Here is a 26471-nt window from a genome sequence, read left to right as displayed (position 1 = left end):
CAGCTATCGCATTTAGTGGATTTTGTTGTTATACCCTGCACTAAGTCAGACAAAGGCCTTGCTAGCATTTGGCAAATCGATAAATATCGATTAACGTTCTTTTTGAATATAGCAGTAAAATGAAAAGGTATACCAAATCTGAGAGATACATTGAAAATAGTTTTGCTAATTGAATAGCTTAGCTCATTTATAAGAGAAGTTTGGAAAGTGTAACCCTGATCCTAACAATAAGTTTTTCCTCATATAGGTTGAGACTTTTTACATATCTTATATATCGATAAGAAACACAATCAATGCGAATCTCTAATTTGCCTATTATCCATGCCAAATCTGTTGAAGATCGGACGACTATATCATAAAGTCTATAATAATATTTTTAGTTTTTCCGAAATCCAAGCAAAAACGTTTCAAGATCGTGCTACTTTATGATAACTGTTTTGAAAATTTAGTTTCTCTATGATAATCTTTTTGGTTCTTCGAAACATATCTTGAACAAACTTGACAATCACGGGTTTTACTGTTCAAGAACTTGCTACTATAGCATAAAGCTGGAAAATTTAGTTCCTCTATGAAAGATTCTCCATTTATCTCAAACGCGACAATAACTAGGTTAATCTTATCTAATCTAATGCCATCATATAAAATCTATCAACATAAGCCTAAGAGCACGCATCAAATCGTCTCATATGGGAATAGTTGAAGCAAAACTGAGGGTATTTGTTGTGCGGCTTGCCTGTGCCTCCTTCTCGCTGGGTGAGCAGTGCATTTGCATATGTATTGGTAGATTGCCACAGCATTTGCATTTATGCAAGTGAACTCGCACCACTGGACGGTTTCGGCGGGTTCGGCGGGTCGCTGGCTCGATGTGGTGCAACCGCGCATTTGCACATTTTACGGTCATGTTTATGGGGCGCCAGTTAATCGATTATGCATGGGCTGAGTGAACAATGCCGGAAATGTGCAAATGCTCAAATGCTGCGCATCCGCTGCCAACCAGCAGCTTTTAGCTTTCTGGCTCGCTGCCTCCGACATCCCTGCCCTATGCCCCCCCCTCCCCTCTCCCCCTCCTTGGATTGTTGTGGCCCGGTTTATGATGGCTGTTTTTCATTTGGCGTCAAGGCTTTGATTTACCGCCATTTACTTTAGCCGTAGGTGTGAATTACGGAAATCATTAGCCCCATGGAATGTGAACTAAGTATTAAAGGGGGAAGCAGTTCGTTTGCCTCTGCCTCTTCTTCTTCTTCTTATCGTTGTGCCCCATGGGTATACGAATAAAATAAAAGACAGCGAGAGTTTCGCATATGTCGTGTAAATAATACATCGCGTTTGCAGTGGATTAGAGCTTGTTTCTCGCTAAAGGGTTCATATTCAAATATTCAAAGGGTAACCAGGAAACATTAGACAGAAAATCCATTAAAAACGTTAGGTTAGGTTAGGTTGAAATGAACTAGGCTTAGACTCAGTCAAGTGACATTATCATCATAGTTTAGATTAGGCTGAGATTATGTTTGTTTGAGATGTTTTGAGGTTGGGTCAAGTTATGTTGCCTAACATAACCTTATTTAGAAAAAGTTAGGTTATGTTTGACAGGTCAGCATGCAGCTAGGCTAAAGTAGGATAGTGTCAAAGATTATGAGATATAATGTTAACTGGAAACTTCAGATAGATAACCAATTAAGCATGGGAGCAGAAAGAATTGTTGGATAATATTCTTAGCTTGGGTTCCAATAAGTTAGGTTAGTGCAGCTAAAATGAACTAAGCTTAGACTTAGATGACATTATCTTAGGTTATTTTAATATTATTTTGGTTAGGGTTAGGTTGAGATTATGTTTGGTAAGGTTGAGTTGCTTTTTTAGCGGCTATGAGATATAATATCACCTGGATTAGATAAGTTAAGTTTAGTTAAGTTGAGGTTAGGTACGATGAGCTTAGGTGTAGTTGTATTATATTATATTATTTTTTTTAGTACGGTTAAGACTAGTGTTTACTTCAAATATATTTCGTAATCTCAAGTCAAGTGCCTCAGAGACAAAGCTAAAAACTTCTTCAAAAATCTGCACGCTTCTTCCTTCTCAATAAATACTCCGCCCATCTTCCGTACTGCTGATTGATCTTCATGACCTTAAGAGCTGGCGACATTCAGCTTAAAATCAATGTGGACTCTGACATAACATGCGAAATGTTGCGTTTATTTTCGGCGCCAGATTTGAGAATCCAGCAGCGAAATACATATCGAAGTAGATGCTATAAATATTTCATTGCGTGGCATTATGCAGGTTCATATTCAGTTTTGATTTCAATTTCGCAGCAATACGTGTATTTTATGTTGACTTTCAAATTTAGCTGTCTGTTAAAGGGGAGGGTGGGAGGGGAAGTGGCATGTCGCCTCGCATCGCGTCTGCTGTCGCGTCAGACAGGACAACAAAAGTCTATGCATGCTTATCCTTAAAGTTTGTCACAGTTAAATAACAATAAATGTCACACAAAACGCCATAAGCGCGCCTGCACACACACACGCACACACACGCACACACACACACACACACGCACACACACGCACACACACACACACACACGCACACACACACACACTAGCTGATGGCTGCCGACAAGGACATGCACATAAAAGGCAAAAGTTGTCTCTACACCAGCAAAGTCGCATAAAAGTTTCCCTTCGTTCTTTGGCTCCTGGCACTCACCCGGTCCACGGAGAAGCTGGCCTGCTCGCCTGGTCCTTGGCTCCTGGCTCCTGGCGCCTGGCGCCTGACGCCTGGTTCCTGGCTCTTGGCTGTCGATGGGCTCGCTGCCAGCTTCACCTTGGCAACGTTGTCGTATTTTCTTATTGCCTTTTGCTATACCCTTTCCAAGGGTAGCGTAAATATGTCTCCAATTGTGCAACGTGTCCTGTCAAAAAACAAAGGATATATTTATATAATATATATATATGTGTGTGTGTATAACTAGCAAAGCAAGTCAAGATCCTTGCTAAATATATCCGTTGATAGATACATATATATATTCATGAATATGGCAAGTAAGGTAGATACAAAATCCCCCCCCACATCGAACAGCTATATCATATAGCTGCCATAGCAATTATGAAATTCTTAGATTAAGTACTATTTTATAACTTAAGGTTACGAGCTGTGCTTAACTTTTAATACAATTCCCAGAAATTGTATCTTTATCGCAAGAGTATATCATAAAGTTCTATATGAGAAAACGATGCAAAAAGTTTGCTGCTCTCTTTAAAGAAAAATGTCTATATCTTTAAATACGTATCTCAATCCAACTTGATCTAACACTTACGAGCTCCACACGGCTTTCCCAGGTGAGAGAAAGAAACGGTAGAGTCTTAGGCTTTTGCAACCAAACGCAGGTGCAAGGGTATTTCATCGTCGGTGCGCATAGCTAGCAGTTTTTTTCTTATTTCTTTTTGGGTTTGTTTTTTTTTTTTTTTTTGGCGACTGTAAGCCTCTGAATGAGGCACGTCATAACTTTGCCATAAAACAGCTGACAACTCCAACGCAAGGATATAAAGATGCCATCATCCATGCCCCATTCCATGTGTGTGTGTGTGAGTGTGTGCGTGTGTGTGTTTGTTATGTTAGTTGTTTCAGTGGCTTAATGTGCTAAACAACTGCGTAGTGGAAGGACAAAGGAATTGAACATGCGCCAAATTTAAGCAGTTCACCGAGTCAAGGAATCAAACGACTGACAGCTAAATAAATAGTTCGGATATCCCTAATGCCCGCGCTCTAGGTATTACTTGTCTAGTTTATGGAGTATCTTATGCACTTAAATCCAAATCGTATACCCTTTGACCGACAGCGCTGTGGCTTCGTCTAGCCCATGACGAGCTTACAAGGAGACAATAAGAAATATTCTGTTTTGAAAAAGGGGCTAATTAATTGAGTGCAAAACGATGCAGCAGAAAGCATCTGCAGCCCTCTATAGTAGAAATATTCTTGGCCGAGTCGGTCTAGCCACGCCCCTGAGCCTGTCCCCATCGAACTCAGAATCAACTTGAGCCAGGGACTCGAAATTTTAGATATATATATTATATTAATAGCCAGGCCGAGTTTAAACCGAGCTTATCTTCTCCACATGTACAGAGTATTTCCAAGTCGATCATCTTAAGCTGCTGCTAAGTACATAAAGTGTTGTAAGCCCCATTTCATTGTGCCATTCATTTGAATTTGAGGTAAAGCCACATGAACGAACACCAAAAGAACTGGCTGCATACAATATACCACAGTTGCTTTCACCAGGCCCGCCCACTTTTCCCCCGCCCACACACACACACACACACATTGTTTTGATTATGTATGTATGGCCATGCATACAGGGAAATCAACTTAAGCGAAACAGGAAGTCGACATTGGAATATTTAAGATGAGCTTCTCTTAAGGAACATAACAACAGCGAAATTTTCCAAGCGCACTGTGGGGCAAAATCCAAAACAAACTGTCTAAATATAGCTAAATATATCTCAATATATGGATACATCTATCGTGATATTATATTATATGTAGCTTGAGAAACAAAAAGGTTGAGTGTAAAAAATATATGTTGAATAACCAACGCGAGCCATGCAAGCATTTTCCGCCTATATTCCGCACTTGTGGGTGGAAATGCGTTAAGCGGAAAATAACAAATAAGAGTTTTCCATCAATATTCCGCATTTGTGGGTGGAAATGAGACAAGCTAACACGTTATATATAACCTTTTTCCACCTATATTCCGCACTTATAGGTGAAAACAAGTAAGAGGTTCTAGTCGGGAGCTCCCGACTAGGGGAACCCTCTTCTTTCAACATCAAATGCATATACATATTCTATTTTAGAAGGTATATGTCAGGTCCCAAATAACAGGATAACGATATCGATTTTTATCGATTTCTTGGAAACGGTTATCGATTATCGGAAACAAACTCGATCTGCGCAGGCACTAGGAACACCTACATCTATATGTTCTGAGATCCTTGCGTTCATACATACGGACGGACGGACGGACAGACAGACGGACATGGCTAGATCGACTCGGCCATTGATGCTGATCAAGAATATATATACCTTATGTCGGTCTGCCAGTTACATACATTTGGAATTTGCACAAATGCAATATACCCTTATACCCATTTTTAATGGGTTCAGGGTATAATGACAACAACAATTTTCCACCTATATTCCGCGCGTGTTTTGGTGAAAATACACACAAAACGAGAACTGTCATTGTTTTTGGCTGTGCCTTGATCAGTCAATCAGTCAGTCAGTCAATCAATCAGTCAATCAGTCAGTCAGTCAATCAGTCAATCAATCAGTCAATCGCTCAGTCAGTCAATCAGTCCAACTGTCTGTCAGTTGGAGTTACCGAATGTATAGCTCGATAAGCAGAGTTCATTGGATTAGCTGTCATTGGGCAGCTGCCTTGCGAATATATTCATTTCTAGATAGATCGTCAACAATACAAACGTTCAAAATCAAAGGGAATAAACATAGCTAAGCGTCACATGTAAATATTAAACGTAGTTCCAAAATTTTAAGCGTAATACGACAATAAACAACAGTCTATACAAACGATTCCCCAGCTACATTTCAAATAAGATATTCAAAAAAAAATAATAATAATAATATAAATAAAACAAAAACAAAAACAAAAAACATTTGCCAAATAAATAAAATCCAGCAGCCATGAGCGATTCGCAGCGTCAGGTGAAAATGGTGGCCGAGCAGGCGCTCGCCAGCCTGGTGGAGCGGGCCAAGCGTTTGCAGCTGACCAGCGTTTGCGTTGCCATGCCGCACCATGACGACGAGAATGGAACTGAGGAGCTGGGCCAGAGGCAGAGGCAGGAGCAGAAGGAGCATTTGCGTGTGGGCGAACAGACCGTGGAAGTGGAGCCAAATGTGGTTGTTGTCAATTTGAAGAAATCGAAGCATAGCCCACCCGGTGCCGGTATTCAGCGTGCGATTGCTGCCACCGGCAGGAAGCCGCGTAAATTTGATTTGGAGCCATCGCCGCCGCCGCCGTCACCGCGTGAGCTGTGCCTGATCGCCGAGCTGAGGGATGAGTATAATCAGACCGATCAGCTGATTGAACAGATGCTCACAGATGCCACAAGCCTTGGCCACGAGATGATCAACTGTACACAGATCCAGCGCGATTTGTCCTTGGTCCAGGAAATCGAACTGGAGACAACGAAACGTTCACTGGACACACTATTTGACGCCCTAGCCGCCGAGCTGGAGCGCAACGATCTCACCGAGCTAATGCAGCGCTGCGACAGCGCCCTGGAGCGCAGCAAGGAGCGTCTGGTCAAGAATGAGCCCACAATCGAGACCAGCTGGAGCACAATCAGCGAACAGTTCGTCACGGCCGAGCTGTCGCCCAGGGCCGTCGAGCCGAACGAACAGCCCAGGGAGCCGGACTCTCAGGATTATGTCGCATTACCGTTTCTGGCCAAGCACGACTAGCTGGCGCAGCGGGTATGCCCAACGAATCAGCACATCGATATTTTTTCTACATTCAAATTGTCGCTAACAATCAATAAATGTCTCGTTGCACTGTAAAGCACCCAAAACAGTCAGCTCCAGCGCCAGTTCATCCTGCCGTTGACTGAGTGCAGATTCCACCTGCCAGCAAAAGCAAACTTTTCTTGTTAAGCTCGTCGACTGAATGGCAAATGCTGCAGCCCCCCCCCCCCCCCCCCCCCCCCCCCCCCGGCAGCCACAGCAGCAGCTGCAGGCATTGGCTTCAGCTCCGGCCTTGGCTTCGGCTTCCACTCTAACTCCGGCTGCGGCTGCGGCTGTGACTCCGCCTCGTTCTCGTTCGCCTCCTCCTTCTCCGCCTCCGCCTCTGGCTTTGGCACTGGCTCATAACTAATTACCGCCTTCATCGCAGCATTGCTGGAGCATCTCGAAACTTTTAAATTGAGTTGCGTGTCATAGTCAAAAAGTTTGCCCCCATCAATTTGCCACCCTCTAGTTCCCACTAACCACCCCCCCCCCCAACCACGCCCCGCTCCCACGGCCATAACCAAGCTGGCTGCTGCTCTTCAAACTGAATACGTGATATCCCTGGTTGCCACAATAAATCAACTTTGTCAAATTATATACATAACATACATATACATATGCATATATGTATATATATATGTATATACACACACACACACACACGCGCAAGCAGTGTGTGTGCGTGTGTGTGAACCGTAGCGTGAATACACTCAAATAAACTAATGACTACCAACTTTTTAATCCACATACTCAAAATAAAACAGCAGCACGCTAGTCGGCAATGCACAACCAAAAGATACCCTGTAAACAGCGCCAAGCACACAAGATGGCACAAAACACACACACACACACGTCGCTTGCTGTGCTTTCTCTTGCCTGTGCCCCACACTCTGGGAAATGCAGCCTTGAAGAACATCAGTGGAATTTTTCAGGACACGCAAAAGGCGTGCATAAAACAGAGCAAAAGGCTCTAGCTTTAAAAATTAGTTGTTTTTTTTTACAGGGTATGGGTAGAGGCATCCAAAAAGTAAACTATTCCTAATGTATATATACTAAACGAGAACCTACATACCCAATTAGGCGTATCTAGCTCTCATAATCTTCGAGTTTTGCCTGAAAAACTATAACTCAAAATCGATATTTATCGATATTACAATAATGGGAGTAGTTATCAATATAATAGATTGAGTTCCATTTGCTTATAACATAAGATATAAATATTTTAAATTGCAAGTCTCTAGCTTTTGGAGTTTCTGAGATCGATGGCAACAGGTAGCCGGATGCCATAAAATATGTATATCTTAAGGATCGGAGAAACCTGCTACCTACAGGAATATATATTTAGTTAGTTGATCGTCCTGATCAGGTATATATATACTTATACGCTTGCAGATGCTGCCTTTTGCCTGTTACATACTTTGACACAATCATTATACCCTTCTGTCCCTTTTCAACGGGTGCAGGGTATAACAAGGGTATAATTAAGTTGCGAGAAAAATGCATAACATATTTCCAGGACAATGAGAAAAAACATAGCATCACATTTATGAACGTTTAAAATAAACCCAAAGGATTTGTTATTTATCTACGTCGTAGCGCATCAAAATATTAAATGTGCATTATTTTCAAGCACATTTAATCAAGACGACGAATCGGGTTTGAACTAAACCGGTTTAATCTTAACCCGGTTTCTTTTTAGAAAAGGAAGAAACTAAGCTGAGCCGAAGCAGATCTGTTAAAAAAAAAGCTAGTTCGAATCCGGGTTCGCGAGCCTAACCTCAAAGCAGGACATTGATTTGAACCGTGAACTGAACCACCGAAAGATTTGTCCCGTTACGTAACGTATCACATGCAACTTAATCTAACTTAACGTAACGTATCTAGTCTAACGTATGCATAATATACTTAGCTTACGTAAAGAATAACTAAGGATTTTATAATTTATATGTAGCGAATTAAATAAAATTAACTAAACTCGATCGATAATAATCGATAGTTGCTGATATCTCTGAATGATTATTTCCAGAGATATCTAAAATACATTATAGCATGAATTGGACGGCAACATTTTGATAAAACATTAACTACATATAAATACATATTATAAATATATCTATATATAGTTAAGCGTACATATTTAATTCATTAAATTACCATATAACAAAAATGGAGTTAGAATTCAAACAGGGACAGATCAATTTATTTTCAGCTTGGCCTGAGGTATCGCACTGTCCCGACGCTTCGCCAGCGCCAATGTCCAACAGATAATCCAAAGCGGCAGGAATACGGTGCAAATGGCAAAGTAAAGCCAATTGCCATAAATCTATAACGAGAAATGAATAAATTAGAAAAGCATTTATAAATGTTACGTTTAGATAAGCCACTCACCACGGAATCGATAAGCGCAAACGTGGACGCATCCATGGCAGCTGTGGCGGCACGCAGCAGCAGTTGCTGCAACGTCAGCTCGGGAAATTGATAGAAGCTCATGATCAGAACAATGATATAGATGACCACAAGCGGATTCAGAAGCAGCGTCCAAACACGCGTCAGGCTACGCAATGTGCTATTTGCGCTACTTTTTGTATTCAGGGCAATCACCATGGGCGTCGTAAGGACCGCCACAAAGAAACCCAGTGAGAAGTTGAGCAGGCCAATGACAATCAGAGCGCAGCCATAGATGAGCAGCAGGCTAATGTGTAGCAGCTCCAAGGCACCAGGCGGCAATACCACCACGAAAGGCAACCCAAACCCAAGCACATTCAGTGCAATCAGTATGCTGGCAGTTAGCGGAGCGGCGCTCACAGGCAGCTCCAGAATGTACTGATGCAACGGCAGCACATTACCCATATAGCCGATGAACAATGCGGCAGCCAAATAGATTAATACCGAACCATAAGGCAAGGACAACTTGATCGACTCCAAGCCAGACGCCGTCTCAGTCTTGGGGTTAGCATCATCAGACTTCTGTGTCGCCTCCAGTGTGGACCATGTGAGATAAGCCTTTATAACGCTGCAGGCGGCAAGCGCCACCAGAGCGGGCATATAATCGCCAATGGAAATATAGCGATCGTTGTGCACAATCACATAGAAGAAGAAACTTTGATGAAAGCGTTCCAGCAGATTGTTGAGACTGCGCGCAATTCCCTCGATGGCCTTTAATAGCGGCACGGCCGCTGAACTGGGATTGGCCTTCACGTTGGAATTGGTAACACGCTTGGCGGCGGATATGGTCAGCGCATCGATGCGATAACGATGGAAGAGTCCATGATTACCATTGGGCACGCCCGATGATTGTGTCGAGAGCATGGCCAGTATTTGGCGCAGATTCTGCTCATAGTTTGAGAGGCTAGAACGGCGCTTTTTGCGCGGCGTCTGCTTATAGCCTGAGGTGACGCCCTCACGCGCCATTATGCGCTGCACCAAATTGAACATATCCAGATTGGGCAGCTTGCCGTTCAAGCCCTCAATCTTGACATCAATGTAATCTGCATGAAAACTAGGTAATTAATTGATTCTCCAAGCAATTAAGGTTTGCCACCGACCAATTTCGAAGTCCTGCACCTCAATGTTTAACGCAGCTTGCAGCGAACCGGCGCGTGCTGGCAAATTTCCAGCCAGTAGATACGAATTAGTGCTGTCTGGATCTCTGTCACCCTCATGGTAGGCTTCCAGCCAGGCCTGCATGCCCAGCTGCTCCTGCTCGGTTACCAGGAATATCAAATCCTTGGCCCAATAGTTTTTGCCTGCAATACAATGCTGTTAGCCTCTAACTCGAAATGCAAACAAATATTACTCACGCCTTGCGAAATCCGCAAAAGCCAACAGCAGCGGCACGCTGGAAGTTATGTCCACATGCACCGAGCTGGGCGCACGATAGGGCGCCGAGAATACAATACCCTCGGTGGAACCGATGCGCGGCGCACGCAATATGCCATAAACGTTCTTCCCATGGAACTCCTTACCGCCACCGAAGGGATAGCGTAACGTATAGTTGTGTGTGTGCGTCTCTAGGCCAAACTCTTTGAACTTGGCCAGAATCCAGGCGTGCGGCGTTGTAGACTGATGATCCTTGCGCTCGCGCTGCAATTCTTCCAACAGCTGCACGGCCAATCGATTGGCGTCTATGCGTATCTCAGGATACACGAGACCTGCAAGCACCAACAACTTGCTCAAATAACGAAACAGAAACAGTTAATTAACTCACCTGGCGACAACGCATTCTCTGATAAGTAGGTGCCATGGTTGAACTCCGGCAGGGCGAGGCACATAAACCAGATCACGCCCGCTGTGTAGAACGCGTAGCAGACCTTGCGCATATGCTTCGCCAGATTGTCCACCAGCTTATTGTGAGTCGACAGTGATGGATCAGACAACAAACCCATGGTTCTAGGGAATAGTTTCCATAAAACAATATCAAACAAAGTTTAGCCGGCACAACTAGTGCTGACACTCTTCAGCATTTACAAACGATAGTTAGCTCTGACACGCATTATGTTCAAGTATCGATAGCAACATTTGGTATTTTTTATGCATTAATTTACGGCTAGCAAGGATTTGTAGCTGTAGCCAAATTAAATAAAGCTACATATGTGTTAAAATATAATTATATATATATATATATACTATGCAAATTTGCGTATGCCATACTACTGTGCGATAGGCGATAAGCCCTCTATACGATATGGTTAAATATATCGATATTTCATCATTGGTCATTTGCCGATATTTTCATGATACAGTTGAGCTTCCAATTGAAATTATGCCTATTAAACACAAGTCAATGGGGTTAATTTGCTTGGCCTTTCAATTTGTTGCCGCCGAATACATTTGATCAAATATGCGGGCATATTAAAACTAGAAGCTTCTAAAGCGAATCAAAACTAAATGAGAAACTTAATTAACTTATTTCTTTTCTTTTTTAAGTTTTAATTACAGTTTGTCAATTTGCTTTTTTTTTATTATTTTTATTAATTGCTTAAAATCGATTCGGATTCAAAACTTAATTACCATAATCGCGATTTCAATAGATGTACCTCAAATCAAGACTCTATAAGATGTTTTGGTTTTTCATGCTTGTTAACCTCAATTAATGTAAAGACTACGAAAAAAAAAAAAATTGTTTTAAAAAAAATTACTTATGCATTAAATTGTCTACAATAGTACACTCACATCATGATCATATCGGCAACAATACGCGATATTTTGGCAATGCAAAAAAAAAAAAATATATTAAACAAAAAAAAAAAAAATTAAAGGGTATAGATAAATTTAAATGTAAGTGCTGCCGTCTAGCTATTGGAGCCGCTGGAGCGGCGGAAGAGGCGCATGTGGCTTCCAGTTGAGATAATTCAAATCGATGGTCAGCTTGGGTCGCTTAAACTGGGGCAGCTGCAGATGATCGTTGATGGTCTTGGCCGTTACACAGATAACATTCTGGCCCTTCCAGTACTTGATCATCTTCATGGATTGCAGGGTATAGATGATGTCGTCGGGCGTAATGCCGCTGGCTTCGCTCAGCTCCGCTATGCTCGTCTGTTCCGCCGAGCAGCGTCCCTTCATCAACTCCAGCAGCGTATAGGCCCAATAGCTGCGATAGCTGAGCCTGCCCAGATCGGAGAGCGGCTTCTCCGGGCTGCCAATGACGCCCTCCTTGCGCGACAGCTCATAGCTGAAGGCAATCAATAGCTTGCCATAGCCCTTGCGCTGATGCGGCGGCAACACCAGAATACAGGCCACATTATTGTTCTCGAGGGAACGCTTCTCTTTGGAGAAGTAGCCAACAATGTGGCTGCCCATCTTGTCGGTCTCGCAGAGCACATAGAAATAAAAGGGATCCATATCAAAATAGAGCACCTTATGGTCGAGAAACAGTTTGGCCATCAGGCACAGCAGCTGGCAATAGAGCGGCTGATCCTTGCCGTTCACCTCGAATATGGAGATGGTGCTCTTGCGATAGATCTCCTTGCCCGGCGGCCGGCGCACCTCGCACTCGCCCAAATGATACTTGTAGCTCCGCTCCAGACGCATGTATTTCAGGCAATATTCGCACACGTACAGAATGCGCGCCTTGCCGTACTCACCCGGAAAGGGACTAAAGTACCAGGTGTCAATTTCATAATTGCCAAATTGTAGCTTATCAATGTATTTGATTTTCGTGATGAACTCGTGCTCCTTCTCGAGCGCCGCCTGCGAGGCGCTCAGCTCTGCATGGCTCTTCTGCACATGATTAATCTCATCGTAGCGTCGCTTCTGGTAGCGCGTCATCTTTCGGTCGCTGTAATCGTACCGATTGTTCTCGCACGCAGACAAATAGTAATCCTTGTGCCCCTGTCGCTTGCGTCTCATCATGCTGCCGGAGCTCTGCTGGCTGTTGGCGCTGCTGCTGCTCGCGCTCGCGCTGGCGCTGGTGCTAGCGCTCGCACTGGCACTGGTGCTCGCGCTGGCACTGGCGCTGGCACTGGCACTGGCACTGGCACTGGCACTTGTGCTGGGCTGATCGCAGGCCAGTAGCTCGGCCGGCTCGCTGGTCACCGTTATGCCGCCGAGATCCTCCGCATTGTCCGATATGCGATGCCGGCCAACCCATTCGTCGAGGCGTCGATTCAGGCCCACATAGTGCACATAATACTCGTTGGGACTGACGCAGTTGTCGGTGACGCGCGACTGCAGCACCTGGCCGGCGTGCACGGTGCCATCGGCGCGCCTTATATAGTAGATCTTTTCCGGATTGTCGCTAATATCGAGCTTATCGATCGAGGGCTCACCGTCATCGGTTGTCTCCGTTGCGGTTACCGTTTCGCCCGATGTACTATCCTGCTCCACCAATATGACATCATCATCGTCGCTCTCGTCGCTGCTGCTGCTGCTCTCGCTGCTGTCGCTGTCGTCCTCGTCCTCATCCTCGCCTTTATCCTCGTCGCCGTCATCGTCATCGTCGTCATCGTCGTCGTCGCTGCTGCCATCCTCCTCATCCTCTTCGTCGTCGCCCTCAACGCTGCTGTTGTCCTCCTCGCTGCTGCTCGAGATGCTCTCGAATTCGTCTAGCAGCAGGGGCGGCTGCATCTGTGCCGCCACCCGTTGTTGTTGTCGCTGTCGCTGTTGTTGCTGCAGTTGTTGTTGTTGTCGTTGATGTAGCAGTTGCTGTTGCTGCAGCTGTTGTTGTTGTCGCTGCTGCTGTTGCAGGTGTTGCTGATGTTGCAGTTGTTGCTGTTGCAATTGCTGTTGCAGTTGCTGTTGCCGTTGTTGCTGCTGCAGTTGTTGCTGTTGCAGTTGTTGCTGTTGCAGTTGTTGCTGTTGCTGTTGCAGTTGTTGTTGCTGCTGCTGCTGCTGCAGCTGTTGCTGCTGCTGTTGTTGTTGCTGCTGCTGTTGTTGTTGGGCCAGTTCTGCGGCGAGTCGCTGGTGATCGTCGGCGTGCACGGATATGTAGCGTCCGCGCTTGTAGGGCGGCAGCAGATCGATGGGCTCCTCGCCATCGTCAGTCGGCGATTCGGGCGTTTCGGGCACTTCCGCTGGCGCAACCATTTCCGTTTCCGTTTCTGCTTCCACTTCACCTTCGATTTGCATTTCCGCCACGTCCACTGCCTCCTCGATGCCCGTTGCCGTTGCCATTTCCGCATCCGTATCCGCTTCCATCTCGGTTATTGGCTGGCCCTCAACCTCCATTGGCTCTTCGCCTTCAGGCAAGGCTTCCGCTGCGATCTGCTCAGTTTCCGCTGCTTTGGCTGCCTCCGTACCGGATTCGGCAACGTTTTCCACATTTTCAGCAGTCGGACCGCAGCTGTAGTCATCGTTGCCGGTCAAGTCGCTCACATCGACCACGGTGGTGGGCGAAGCCTCATCGTCCGAGTCATCGCTGGCATCGTCGGAACGTACTGCGGCCGACTCGCCGCTGTGCTCGCCGCTGCTTGAACTACTTGCGCTGCTGTTCTCCTCCTCTTCCTCCGACACGGGACTATGGTGAGCGCCCAAGTATGTTTGCGGTCGAGGCGGCATCGGTATCGCCACCGGCACCGGCACTGGGACCGGAACCGGCGCCGGCGCCTGCACCGTTTCGTCTGTTGTATCACATTGCTCGGATGCGGCACTCGTTTCATGCGACCGATCTGCCCAGCCCTCATCCCCGTCTGAGGGCTCCGTCGAGCCGCTGATGTCCAGGCTGGCATTCAGCTCGGCGGCCGCATCATCTACCGGCGTTCGTGGCGGTTTGGCGCCAATCGCATATGGATTCTCTTCGTCCTCCAATGCGGCACCATATTCACGTTCTTTTAGTTCCTCGGTGGACATTTTAATTAAATGCTTTTCACCGTGAATGTGTCCAATAGCTTAAATGAAATATTATCCATTTGTTTTGCTACGCAAAAAAAAAAAACAACACTAATTTTATAGCATAGCGATGGTACTGTACCAAGCCATCGATATATCGCTAACTATCGATTGCAGTTTCAATTGTAAGCGACGCACATGTCAATTAAAAATGCAAATATACCGTATACATATACATTCTTATAGTAATTACAATTGAAACATAATTTTTGTTTAAATTTTGAAAGTAATTTTCATTTCTATTGCGCAAAATTTGCATTTGACATGCGACCTTTGAACAGCAATAACCAGAACAGTGTTGATCAATGTCAAACGCATTTTTGGCGCAAATTTGTACAGCTGCACATGTTAACAAATACAAATACACTGCCATAAAAAACTGTGCACGTACGAATAATGATAACTGTATCTATTTATTTATGAGCGCACATTTAACATTTAACAGAATTAACACGTTTTTGACGTTTAAAAAACAATTTGTACACACAATAGATATAAATATATATATATATACCTCATACATATGTGATTAAGTTAATTAGGGACGATTCCTTATAAAATATAGTTTTTGTTTTCATTTTTTTTTTTTATAGTTATCACAAAATCAAAGAAATTATATGTTATATTATATATCTCAGAAATCACCGAAAAATTCAATGCGTTTTAAATCTTTTAAATGATTCAAAATGGCGAAACTCGTTGCTTTAAATTATTGTCTTAAAAATAGAAATATATCGTTAGTTTAAGGGAGTTCGAACCAGAAGATGGCTCAATTTCTAGAATAAACCTAGAACAAACAACTGAACCGTATTATAATTAGCCAAAATTTAAAAATAGACTATATCAAAAAAAAAAGAAAATTGAATGAGAAGGAAATTACAATTGGTGGATTGTCTGGAAGTTAAACTGCCATGACTTTGCTTACTTCTGTTCTAAATATTTACTTAGTTACTAAATAAACGTGGGAAATTATAACAAAATGCATATATGTTATTGTATAATGTTAATTTCTTAAGTTGAAGCCAAGTGTTTTTGGTTGGAATTCGCATAAATGTCTTGGTTACAATTCCATTAATTGGCTATTTATGATATTAGCCCAATATAAATGGTATACTTGAGTGTAGATAAATGTCATACATACATACAATGGGGTGCAGTATGTGCGTGCTGTAAACAATTAACAAGTAAAACAAAGAACATATATCTATATATATACATACAAATATATATATATATATATATATATATATATATATATATATATATATACATAGATATGTGTACATATATAGTGGGTAAGGTAAATGCTAAGCCATAGAGGGAACTACTCGTAAGCGTGCCATCGACAAGCTAAGCGCAAATACACTTCAAATTACATTTAAAATAAATAATTAACTAATTTACATTCATATCTTTAGCTGATACATATATCTGTATATACATGTACTAGTGCAACTGCGCGAGAATTATGCCTGCAAACTGGCACCGCTGGTACCGCTGGCACCGCTGGCACCGTTGGCACCACCAGCATGCCCATTGCCGCCCGCATTTGTATCGGGGCTATCGACGTGGATAAAGCGCCGCATGAACTGACTGCATAGATTTTGATAATCCAGCGTGACGTTGGATTTGCTGGTGCGCAACAGAATACGGCCAAAGATCGCAGCTGGAGTGATAGGGAATTCATTATTAGTTGTTGTTTTAATGCAGCATTTACCATATTCTGACCACGCACCGACATTGTTTGCCTCGTAATCGTGACGTTCGATACCCTCGCGCAGGAACATGCACAGATGCATGAACACATTACGCTTGGGTGCGCTCAGCAGCGCAATCAGCTCCATGGCCTCCGACTTGCTTCTGCTGTGCAGCAGATCCTCGACAAATGGCTCCAGCAGCGCCTGCTCCGGCAGGTCGAGCAACAGCAACAGCGCCTCGGCCGCAGTTTGTGGTGTGCCCGCTGTAAATGCAACACATCAGTTAAGCACAAATCTATCTATGAATATATATATATGCAACTGAAACATACGAAACTCATCCTCAGACCAGGTGTCCAGCCAGTCACGCACCGCATTGAATTGACTGCTGAGCGGCTGGCGGCGATCGTAGCTCTGGAAAATGCCCTTCAGCTGGTCACCTTGCTTGTGCAGATAGTCGATAAGCAGGAAAAATTCACGTGGCATTGTCACACGATACTCGGGCGTCACGTCAACCATCTAGAAAAATGAATAGGTTATTAAATGGATACATCTCAATTCCTTAAGTCTAAACTAATAATATATTATAAAACTCATCAGTGTGGTAAAGTTCAACACAAAAAAAAAAAACCGAGAAAATCTTAATTAGACTAAAGAGCTATATGGCTAAATCTATTAACTGCCTGCCTCAGGTCAGCTTTATGCAAGGCTCTATAAAGTAACATTGATAGAGTCACATGGAGGACGGAGGAGACGAATATAGAATATGTACAATGTTTATGGGGTCGGAGATGTTCTCTTCTATGCGTTACACATTTCTACAAAGTATATACTCCTACATTCTTCCGAGGTGAACTATTAGTTTTCACTCATTTTCCGCTCTAAGAGGTGAATTGAAGCTTTGTTTAAAAGACAACAGTTCACAGCTGTGGCTGGAATATCTTAACTATATCCTATAGATTAATATTAAAATGAACAAAGATTACCAGCTGCTTGATTTCGTCCTGCTTGTACTCGCCGACCGGTCGATTGGTGCGGCACATTGTCTCCATTGATAGACCAAAGCAGCTGGGCTGATATTCGCCCGTTACGGTTATGAATATATCCCGTCCGGATCGGACATGCAGTATGAGTATATCGAAATCGCATTTGCCGGGCGTATTGCAAATCTTATGAAGCAGGCCCGTTATCGAAGTTGGATCGACCAGCATGCGTACGCGTATGCTGCGCGCCGAGTCAATCATTAGGCTGTCCGATTGCGGATCCACATGGAGCCACTTCTCGCATATGTCATTTGGCGAATCCTTGACCTTAAACATAAAGTCCACCTGCTGCGGGCAATTGTTGTACACATTAAAGTCCCGCATGGCCGGCTCATTGAAGCGCACCAGCCCGAACTCAATGATGGTGCGCTCTGTGATGATCTGCGGCTGATTGTCATTCTCACGCTTGTCAACCGCCTTGAGTACCTCGCTCAGCACCAGCTTATATTTGGCCTCGTCACGTGTCTTAATCTTCACACGGAATATGGCATAGACGGGCTTGTGATCGCTCTGACGTATCTCCATTACACTATTGTAGGCCAGCTGCTCGATCCGTTTGCCCTTCCACAGCACGCGATCGCAATAGGCTGGTGCACGCTGTTTCTCGCTCGTGTCATAGGTATCGGTGCCCACATCGTATTTGTATGTGGGTGCAAATTTAATCTCGCCCTCCCTATAGCCCTTGAAGCACCTGTCATGGCTCATCTCCGTGCGCAGCTGATCGTATTGTAGCAGCAGCTCAAACGTTTGGGCATCGTTCATCGGGCCAGGCCGCTGTTGTCCATTCGGCTCCTGTATGCGATAGTTCAGATCGCCCAGCCAGAAAATATGACTGCAATTAAAGGAGAGAAGAGAGAGGTAACAAAGTTTCTCAGCATTACTGATATCCTGAAACCATAAGTTATGCACACACAATCAACGAGCTGTCGATTAGATTAGCTTGTTGCACTTACTCATGATCGTTGATGGTGCGACAGAGCAGGCCATTCTCCTCAAAGCGCATACCATCCTCAATGGCCTTGTAGTCATCGTTGCGCTCCGCCACGTAGGTCATGTGCGCGGCCAGATGCGAGTTGACAAAGCATATCTTAGCCTCGTTTAGCTGAAAGCTGACGGCAACGCCGCCCTTATTGCCCAGCGCATTGAACATGCCGCGTGCCACAGAGTTGACGCGACAGCGCACGATATGCTGACGCAGCTCCTTGCGGACAATAACTGTCAGCATAATGCCAGAGAGTCGCACCGATTGCAGCTCCTCATACTCGACACCATCGTGCACGCTCTCCACCATCTTGCGTCTGTGGCAAAAGAGTCAAGAAAGTCAACTGATTAATAGACAGAAATATATTCATAGAACAGGCTAAGTCTTGCAACTATTTAAAGGCATGTCTATGGACACAACTTTAAAATGCCATTCACAAGGCCGGAAAATGGATGAAAAACTATTGAAAACTTTTACTTCATTTTTAAAAGTCTAGCTAAGATGTTTTAGCTTGTACAGAAGTGTCTAATCCCTCAAGTTCTTATGAGCTCAGATCCGATCAGCTTCAAATTCACAAGAAAATGAATCAAGTTGTTTCTATCAAGAAATAAGTTGAAGAGAATAACACCCACGCAGGGCCACTCTCGGTTAATGCCAGCCAGTACATATATAAAATCAGACAGATTGATTAACATAAAAACGTGGAGCTTATTCCACGCATATAAGGGTGGGAAAAGAGTGATTGGTATTTAAATCGGAGGATATCAGGATTATTGAAAAATGGGACAGAAAGCGGGCGATAACATATTGAATAAACGGACTTGGACTTGGACAACTAACATCTAACAGGTATAGGCTGTTTCATAAGCCATGTAATGCCGTACTGCTCACATCTATGACAAGCACCAGAATTGATAGCCAGTTAAATGCAAGACACAGTCTACATGCTGAGTGGACACTTACATCCATTGCGCTGCATACATTTGCATCTGATTGCCATTGAGCATGGCCTTGGCCGTGGTATCCAGCTCCTGGAGTCCAATGGCATAGATATCGGGCGCCTTCTCGCCACTTGCCAGCCAAGGGCGCAGCGAATTGTTGTTATCCCAGCAGGGTCTATTATTAACGTTCCATGTGGCGCAATAGACACTGTAAAGATGCAAATTGATAAATGGCATAAATCGGGTAATTATAAACAATTGTCAGGCACACATACATAATATCCTTGTAGACAATGTATTGGCTTTGGCGCTTCTTTAGCTCCTGCTTGACTTCGCCAATCTCACGGTAATCGTCGAGCCAACGAAAATTGAGCGTCGTTTCCGACGGCAATTCGGCCTCCCACATGGCTTTCTTGCAGGAATTGATTTTTGCACAGAATTCATTAAAATCGACCGCACTCAAGTCCGTTCGTATCGGATGATAGTAGTATTTGCTTGGCCTGTCATCGTCCGTTGACAAATCAAATTGCTGCTCCGATATGGAACCCTTGGTATCTGTAAAGCTTACAACATATGCAAAGTTACTGTGCACGCACACAGGTGTGGTTCGCACCTACCCGTCGTCAATTGAAAGGTCTTATTTATTGGAAATACTTTGTTTATTTTCAGCTCATTGCTTGCGGTCAACGGGGTGCGCAGCAGGGAGAACGAGATCAGCGCATAGGTGCCGCCCGATGCCGAGGAGACCAGCGTTAGCAGACCCTCAAAATGTTCCTGGCCCCTGATTTGATATGCCTCGAAGATCTGAAAACAGAACAGAAACAGCAAACCATACGCAATTAAAAAAATATTCCAATTACTATTTTTTTTGGCAATTATACTCTTTTCAAATTGATTCTCGGCAAAACATTTGGCAAATTTCTCCAGCAAAAGGTAAACAATGCCATATTATTGTGCTCAATTTTAAACCTACTTAGTTTAGTTTTGTTTTGCAAAACAAACAAATGAATATGAATTAAGTATTTATGAATTACATGCTAAGTGTGCGCCCAAAAGCTGCATTCCTGGCTTGCTCAAACAACCGGTAAAAAGGCATCCCATTCTGAGTACATAGCAGAGGCTAGATTGAGCTTGGCATGGTCACCCTGCCCAAAGCTGTGTGCCCAGCTGGTGATACACACATATGTACATATATTGACAAGCGGTACACAAGTGCAAAGGTAACCCATTTTGGCTACATACAGAGTGTGTGCATTATTGTTAAAAACAAAATTTGGGCCTGGCATGGTCACCCTGTATATTAAGTTGTGCCCGTAAAATGTGGTAAGGCTGTGTGTACCCAGCTGCAGTGTAATAACAGGCGAGGCAAGCCCAGTTAGTGACCCCCCCCCCCCCCCCCCCTATGGTTAAGTGCCACATAAGTTAATCTTAGCTTTCCTGGAAACGTCAGCCCAAGTAAAAAATCATGAATATGAGACAAATGTTATCTATGTGCTGTCACCAAGCTCTATTTACATGCACACGCACACATACATACATGCATGCATATATATTTGAACGGGAACAAGAAGGTATCACATAGAAATGCATAAATCGATTAATCACAACGCAACGAGTCAACTTACCAGGTGAACCGTTTCGTCCGCCTTGAAGCGCTGCTGCACAATTGACATTGTTGTTTTCTCTGGCGCCGCAGCTGCAGCTGCGCTCGTATCAGCGCCATTTGGATAGAGGCTGCCGCGTTCCATGGCTTAGCGTATTTTTTTTTCTTTTACCGTTTTTTTTTGGTGTTTGGGCTAGTTCTGTGTGTGTTTTTGTTATTATGCCGTGCTAATCGTGCTGGGCGGCGGCACACAGAATAATACTGAATGGGCGGTAGTTACGGATATTATGATGGTTTATGCTGGAAACTTTTGTTGTTTTTGCTTTGAGTGGCTATTTATAGTTAACACAACAGCTCGCATGCCTCTGGCGAGTGACGACACCAGCGATTTTTCTTTTTCTGTTTTTCTTTTTAAGACTAATGCCGAAACCGAGGTCAAGGAAGCTTTCATGGATGGTTTAAATTTGATTTTTCAAAAGACTTTTTCACGTGCTGGCTGCTCTTGCGTTTTTATCTTGTATTTGCTTTAACTGCTTTGAGACGGTGGGTGTGGGCGGGTATAGTTGTTTTTTTTTTTTTCGTTTTACGAAAAGACACACACACACACACACACACGAGCGCAATCTCACTTATTCACAGTCGTAGACCGAAGGGCTATTGGCGATGACGATAATTGTTATCCACCTTTCGGTTTCGGTTGAAATGGTTTTTAAATATAACCGCTATGCACATAACACACTTTATGCCAATTTGTGTGGCATTATTTAATTTGAATTAGGCTTGCGCACAGATAAAACAACAACAATAACAACAGCAGCAGCAAAAACAACAACAACAAAATATAGTGGTATGCACAAACATTCCAACCGAGCAGCAGCAGCAATAAAACCAACGTCAACAGCTGAAATTTAGCATAGCTTGGCACAGGGCTGCAACGCAATCAAATGCACTTGTTAACCAACACTGTCAGCTGACAGTGCTCTGTTAACAGCAACAGAAACAGTAACAGCAGCAGCAGCAGCAGCAGCTCTAGCTTTAATTTCGTTACTTGCGCACGCAATTTGTTTTGCGGCTAATTTACGAAAAACAAATATGTCACAATTTCAAAAGGAAATCGTCCAGGCGGTTCTCATAGCCGACAACAATGTGTGGAACTTTAAACCGCTATCCGACGAAGGCTCCACGGTGCGTACATATGCATATAACGATTTCTTGTTGGCTTCGCCACGCACGTTGCTTAAATACATTTAATTTATTTATATGCAGGCCCTGCTGCCGCTGGTGAATGTTAGCATGCTGGATTATGCTTTAATTGCGCTAAATCGCAGCGGCGTCGAGGAGGTATTCGTCTATGCTAGCCTATATCTGCAGGATATACGCGACCACATCAAGTGAGTACGAATTGATTTATGTTTAACTGCATTTAGGGTATTCCCGTTTCGCTGCTCAACTTGCAGCGCACAGTTGTGTCCATTTGTTTATGACCAGTTGCTGGTTCTAATGCCACTACATAGAGTTCTAAATGGTTTAACTATATACTTTGTCTGGCATAAGATTACTTAGCTAAATGCATTTATTTGCCAGAGTTTTTAGTTTAGTTTAGGTTTTACAAAATTCGACCTCCGATTGGGAAAACTATGCTCTAAGTTTGCCGGAAAATATTAACAAGGCAATAAGTGACGCCATTAAACTGCGTCGAAGTAGCATACATAAGGTCGCCAGTTCAAATTCGGCAATTTTACGTTTCTTAGATTTTTTTAATTACATTTTTTTACTATTATTTTTAAGGATAAATTTCTAATTTATATTATAAGAAATGAAGGAAAATTAATATGAGCAGAGAGAGAGAGAGAAAATAATAGGTTTCTTGGCTTACCATAGAGCTAGCTAGGATAGCTGCCCGGAGATCATGGAGATATGTCGTTCTGAAACGACATATCTTCTTGAATCCCGGAGATCATGGAGATATGTCGTCCTGAAACGACATATCTTCTTGAATCCCTGAGATCATGGAGATATGTCGTTTTGAAGCGACATATCTTCTTGAATCCCGGAGATCATGGAGATATGTCGTTTTTGAAGCGACATATCTCCGCCGTGTGTGAACAAAACGCCTTAATGTTTCTTCTTGAATCCCGGAGATCATGGAGATATGTCGTCCTGAAACGACATATCTTCTTGAATCCCGGAGATCATGGAGATATGTCGTCCTGAAACGACATATCTTCTTGAATCCCGGAGATCATGGAGATATGTCGTTTTGAAACGACATATCTTCTGGAATCCCGAAGATCATGGAGATATGTAATGTAAAAGGATTTGCAGCATCGACTTGCGAATTTTGTTTCTTACTTAAACATTATTGGTAAGGGTATCGCGCCTGGAAGCACAAGTTTTCGCAAAAAGTACACACGCACACTTACACACGTTTGCATATGTGTGTATCAGGCGGAGATCATGGCGATATGTCGTTTTAAGAGCGGCGGAGATATATTTTGATACGTTTTGAAACGACATACCTCCGTGCGGAGGAGCGGCGTTTTGAAACGGCATATCTCCGCCTAAGACGAGCTCCGCGCGGAGGTATGTATACGACATATCTGCGCCGCTCTTAAAACGACATATCGCCATGATCTCCGCCTCTCTTAATGGGATTCGAGAAGACAGAACCCACGACAGCTTCATCAACGGGAGCTGCTCTGGCTGTTAATAAATCATTTGGACGCCAACGCGTCATTAATGCCGCTTAAGCTGCTGTCGGGAATGGGAGAGTTTATTAGCTTGCCAGCCAGTCTAGAGTCTAGACTACGCAGCAGGTCCTGTCTCTTGTCCTGCCATTGTTTGACACCCCACTCCCCCCTGCCCCTGGTTTCTGGTTTTTAATAATTATGCACCGCTTGCTTTCATTCACAGACGTGGCATAGCCGCATATGCCTCCTGGTCTTTCAAGATGACCGTCCATGTGATTGGCGGCGAGGGCTGCCGCTGCTTTGGCGATGCGATGCGCGATCTGGATGCCAAGGCGCTGATACGCGGCAATTTCATACTGCTGGGCGCGGACACAGTGACCAATGCGGATCTGCGGCCCGTGCTGGAGCAGCACAAGCGCACGGCCAAGTTTGATAAGGGCACGGCCGCAACGCTCGTATTTAAGGAGTGCGCCAGCGGCGCCGAGCGCACCGGCAACGAGCTGCTGATTGCCGTGGACAAGCAGAATACACGGCTGGTCTATCACCAGCGACTGCGCGCCAATCACAAGGAGTCGCGCTACCATATACCGCTCGATGTGTTCCTTAGTAATTCGTGCGTTACGCTGCATCACAATCTGCTCGATCCGCAGATAGCAATTGGTTCGCCCTCGATGCTGTCGCTGTTTAGCGATAATTTTGACTTTCAGACGCGCGATGATTTTGTGCGCGGCCTGCTCATCAACGAGGAGCTGCTGGACAGCCGCATCTATGTGACGCTGCTGCCGCCGGCACAGTACGCGCACAAGGTTAACAATTGGTTATCCTATCAGCTGGTCAGCCGGGATATTATAAGCCGCTGGGCTCATCCGCTGGTGCCCGACATGGGTGTCTATAATCTGCAGCAGCAGTATGTCTTCTACAAGGATAACATCTACAAGAGTCACGAGGCAAACGTATCCAAGGTGGCGCTGCAGGAGAATGTTGTCATACAGGCGGGCAGCCATGTGGATGTCGGCACCACCATCAGCTGCAGCGTAATTGGCGCCAATTGTCGCATCGGCAAGAATTGCCAGCTGAACAATGTATTCCTTATGGCCAATGTGATTATACACGACAATTGCCAGCTGCGGCACTGTGTCATTGGCTCCACTTCGGTTGTCCACGAGAATTGCAACATTAGCGCCGGCTGCGTGCTGGGCGCCAAGTGTGTGCTGCCTGCCAACACAAAGCTGGCCAATACGCTGGTCACCAGTTCGCCCAGCACACAGCGCACCGAAGAGCAGGAGCAGGGTAGGCAAAACAAGCGCTTGACACTCTTTCACTCAGCTCTCAACTAATTCCGAATCCAATTATGCAGTTGAACTGGAGGCCATTGGACCGTCTGCTTATATTGTCAACGATTTGACAACCGGCGATCCCGATGATTCCGATGCGGAAGACACTTTGCTGCCACAAACAACGACACTCTGCATACCCAAAATGTGTGAGCTGCAGCAGCTGGCGAACGTGGACAGTGACTGCAGCTCCTCCAGCGAAGATGAGGACGAGGATGAATCCCGTGCCGCCACACCGCTGCCCGACGACACCAACAGTACGCATCGATTTGAAGTAAACCCAAAAATGTATATTATTTTATTAACTGCTTGTTGCCATTGCAGTCTTTCTATCGGAGGTCATCGATTCGTTGTCACGCGGCTTTCGGGAAAAATCGAATCCAGATTTTCTCATACTCGAGATCAATTCGTCGCGCTATGCGTACAACATGTCACTCAAGGAGGTCAATTTTAATGTCGTCAAAGCTGTTTTCGGCATGGAGTCCATTATCGAGCCGCCTAACAATAATGTGTTGGCTGCCATCAATGCCGCCTTTAAGCAACTGGGACCTGTTGTCTCCAACTATATTAAGAGCGAGGATGCCATGCTGGATTGCCTAAAGGCTTTGGAGGTATTAAACGTGGCTTGGGTTGGGTTCGTCAGGACAGATTCAGTCCAGTTTCATTTCTGTGTCAACCAACAGCTTATCAATTTGTCAGATATGTTACATTGCCTGTGGTTTCATATCCACTTGTTCCCAACTGGGGTTTCGGTGCTCCATTTCCATTTGTTTAATGGGGATATTTACTCCTGTTCCATTTCTATTTGGTCCAAAGGAGCTTAACTCGACAAACGGTCCAACTGAGGCATATCCTCATTAGCGATCCCTTTTATTTTGTACCATATACTGCTGTTGCATTTCCATTTGCTGCATTTAAAACGAATTCAACTTTTGTTTCTTTCCGGCAGGACATTTGCGAAGAGAACGAGCTGGTGCGTGAGAAAATCTCTCAGGTAGTGCATTACCTGTACGACAAAGACTTCGTCTCCGAGGATGCCATACACAAGTGGTACAGCCAACTGGATGTTCAGGAGCACGCAACGCTGCGTCAAAGTCTTGCCAAGCTCGTCGACTGGCTGAACCAATCCAGCGAAGATGACGATGACGGAGATGATGATGATGAATAGGCCAGCTGACACAACAGTGTGTGTTCCTTTACATACAATGAAATAAACTATTTAAAAACTATTTGTGTTTATTTGTTACAACATTTTTATTGCGACACACTCAAGAATTTTGGATTTAAATTGTAGTAGAAATGTTGTGTGAACTACATAAAACACAATTTTATTTATTTAT

At 44.3% G+C, this 26471-nt stretch overlaps 5 protein-coding genes across 6 annotated transcripts; 2 read left to right on the top strand and 3 right to left on the bottom strand.

Annotated features, from left to right (window-relative positions):
• The first annotated feature begins 5454 nt into the window (after window positions 1–5454).
• On the top strand, window positions 5455–6610 carry LOC116649887 (uncharacterized). Its single transcript, XM_032433152.2, has one exon. It carries the CDS (start codon window positions 5695–5697, stop codon window positions 6472–6474), a length of 780 nt encoding a protein of 259 aa, XP_032289043.2. The 5' UTR covers window positions 5455–5694; the 3' UTR covers window positions 6475–6610.
• A 1973-nt stretch (window positions 6611–8583) lies between these two features.
• On the bottom strand, window positions 8584–10987 carry GAA1 (glycosylphosphatidylinositol anchor attachment 1). Its single transcript, XM_002056877.4, has 5 exons — window positions 10724–10987; window positions 10317–10667; window positions 10062–10262; window positions 8905–10004; window positions 8584–8839 (listed from the first exon to the last, which is right to left on the bottom strand). The coding sequence occupies exons 1-5, from the start codon at window positions 10899–10901 to the stop codon at window positions 8711–8713; spliced, it is 1959 nt and encodes a 652-aa protein (XP_002056913.1). The 5' UTR covers window positions 10902–10987; the 3' UTR covers window positions 8584–8710.
• Window positions 10988–11466: 479 nt separating this feature from the next.
• mof (males absent on the first) lies at window positions 11467–14892 on the bottom strand. The gene has a single exon (XM_070207418.1). It carries the CDS (start codon window positions 14800–14802, stop codon window positions 11812–11814), a length of 2991 nt encoding a protein of 996 aa, XP_070063519.1. The 5' UTR covers window positions 14803–14892; the 3' UTR covers window positions 11467–11811.
• Window positions 14893–15253: 361 nt separating this feature from the next.
• Window positions 15254–21995, bottom strand: Ocrl (Oculocerebrorenal syndrome of Lowe). Of its 2 annotated transcripts, none has more exons than XM_015170240.3 (9): window positions 21130–21995; window positions 20122–20308; window positions 19780–20059; window positions 19527–19712; window positions 18535–18879; window positions 17525–18413; window positions 16871–17057; window positions 16577–16801; window positions 15254–16507 (listed from the first exon to the last, which is right to left on the bottom strand). In XM_015170240.3, exons 1-9 carry the CDS (start codon window positions 21250–21252, stop codon window positions 16308–16310), a joined length of 2622 nt encoding a protein of 873 aa, XP_015025726.1. In that variant the 5' UTR covers window positions 21253–21995; the 3' UTR covers window positions 15254–16307. The 2 variants fall into 2 exon arrangements, with proteins under 2 accessions (XP_015025726.1, XP_032289014.1); XM_032433123.2 differs by lacking the exon at window positions 21130–21995 and adding an exon at window positions 20386–20466.
• Window positions 21996–22092: 97 nt separating this feature from the next.
• On the top strand, window positions 22093–26390 carry eIF2Bepsilon (eukaryotic translation initiation factor 2B subunit epsilon). The gene is made up of 6 exons (XM_002056875.4): window positions 22093–22292; window positions 22374–22498; window positions 24021–25087; window positions 25155–25388; window positions 25456–25742; window positions 26081–26390. Exons 1-6 carry the CDS (start codon window positions 22200–22202, stop codon window positions 26297–26299), a joined length of 2025 nt encoding a protein of 674 aa, XP_002056911.1. The 5' UTR covers window positions 22093–22199; the 3' UTR covers window positions 26300–26390.
• The last annotated feature ends 81 nt before the right edge of the window (window positions 26391–26471 follow it).

The sequence above is a fragment of the Drosophila virilis genome, chromosome X (genome assembly GCF_030788295.1).
Source record: "Drosophila virilis strain 15010-1051.87 chromosome X, Dvir_AGI_RSII-ME, whole genome shotgun sequence".
Classification (NCBI taxonomy): domain Eukaryota; kingdom Metazoa; phylum Arthropoda; class Insecta; order Diptera; family Drosophilidae; genus Drosophila; species Drosophila virilis.
The sequence above is the reverse complement of the archived record's forward strand: the minus strand, read 5'-3'. Positions and strand labels throughout refer to the sequence as shown.

Coding starts and splice junctions, on each gene's coding strand:
- LOC116649887 (XM_032433152.2), top strand. CDS start 5,695: ATGAGCGATTCGCAGCGTCAGGTGAAAATGGTGGCCGAGCAGGCGCTC.
- GAA1 (XM_002056877.4), bottom strand. CDS start 10,901: ATGGGTTTGTTGTCTGATCCATCACTGTCGACTCACAATAAGCTGGTG. Junction 10,263..10,316: donor TTTTGCGGATTTCGCAAGGC/GTGAGTAATATT, acceptor ATTGTATTGCAG/GCAAAAACTATTGGGCCAAG. Junction 8,840..8,904: donor TTGCGCTTATCGATTCCGTG/GTGAGTGGCTTA, acceptor TTCTCGTTATAG/ATTTATGGCAATTGGCTTTA.
- mof (XM_070207418.1), bottom strand. CDS start 14,802: ATGTCCACCGAGGAACTAAAAGAACGTGAATATGGTGCCGCATTGGAG.
- Ocrl (XM_015170240.3), bottom strand. CDS start 21,252: ATGGAACGCGGCAGCCTCTATCCAAATGGCGCTGATACGAGCGCAGCT. Junction 18,880..19,526: donor ATGTATGCAGCGCAATGGAT/GTAAGTGTCCAC, acceptor CTTTTGCCACAG/ACGCAAGATGGTGGAGAGCG. Junction 17,058..17,524: donor AGGACGAAATCAAGCAGCTG/GTAATCTTTGTT, acceptor TCATTTTTCTAG/ATGGTTGACGTGACGCCCGA.
- eIF2Bepsilon (XM_002056875.4), top strand. CDS start 22,200: ATGTCACAATTTCAAAAGGAAATCGTCCAGGCGGTTCTCATAGCCGAC. Junction 22,499..24,020: donor GATATACGCGACCACATCAA/GTGAGTACGAAT, acceptor TTTCATTCACAG/ACGTGGCATAGCCGCATATG. Junction 25,088..25,154: donor CACCGAAGAGCAGGAGCAGG/GTAGGCAAAACA, acceptor CCAATTATGCAG/TTGAACTGGAGGCCATTGGA.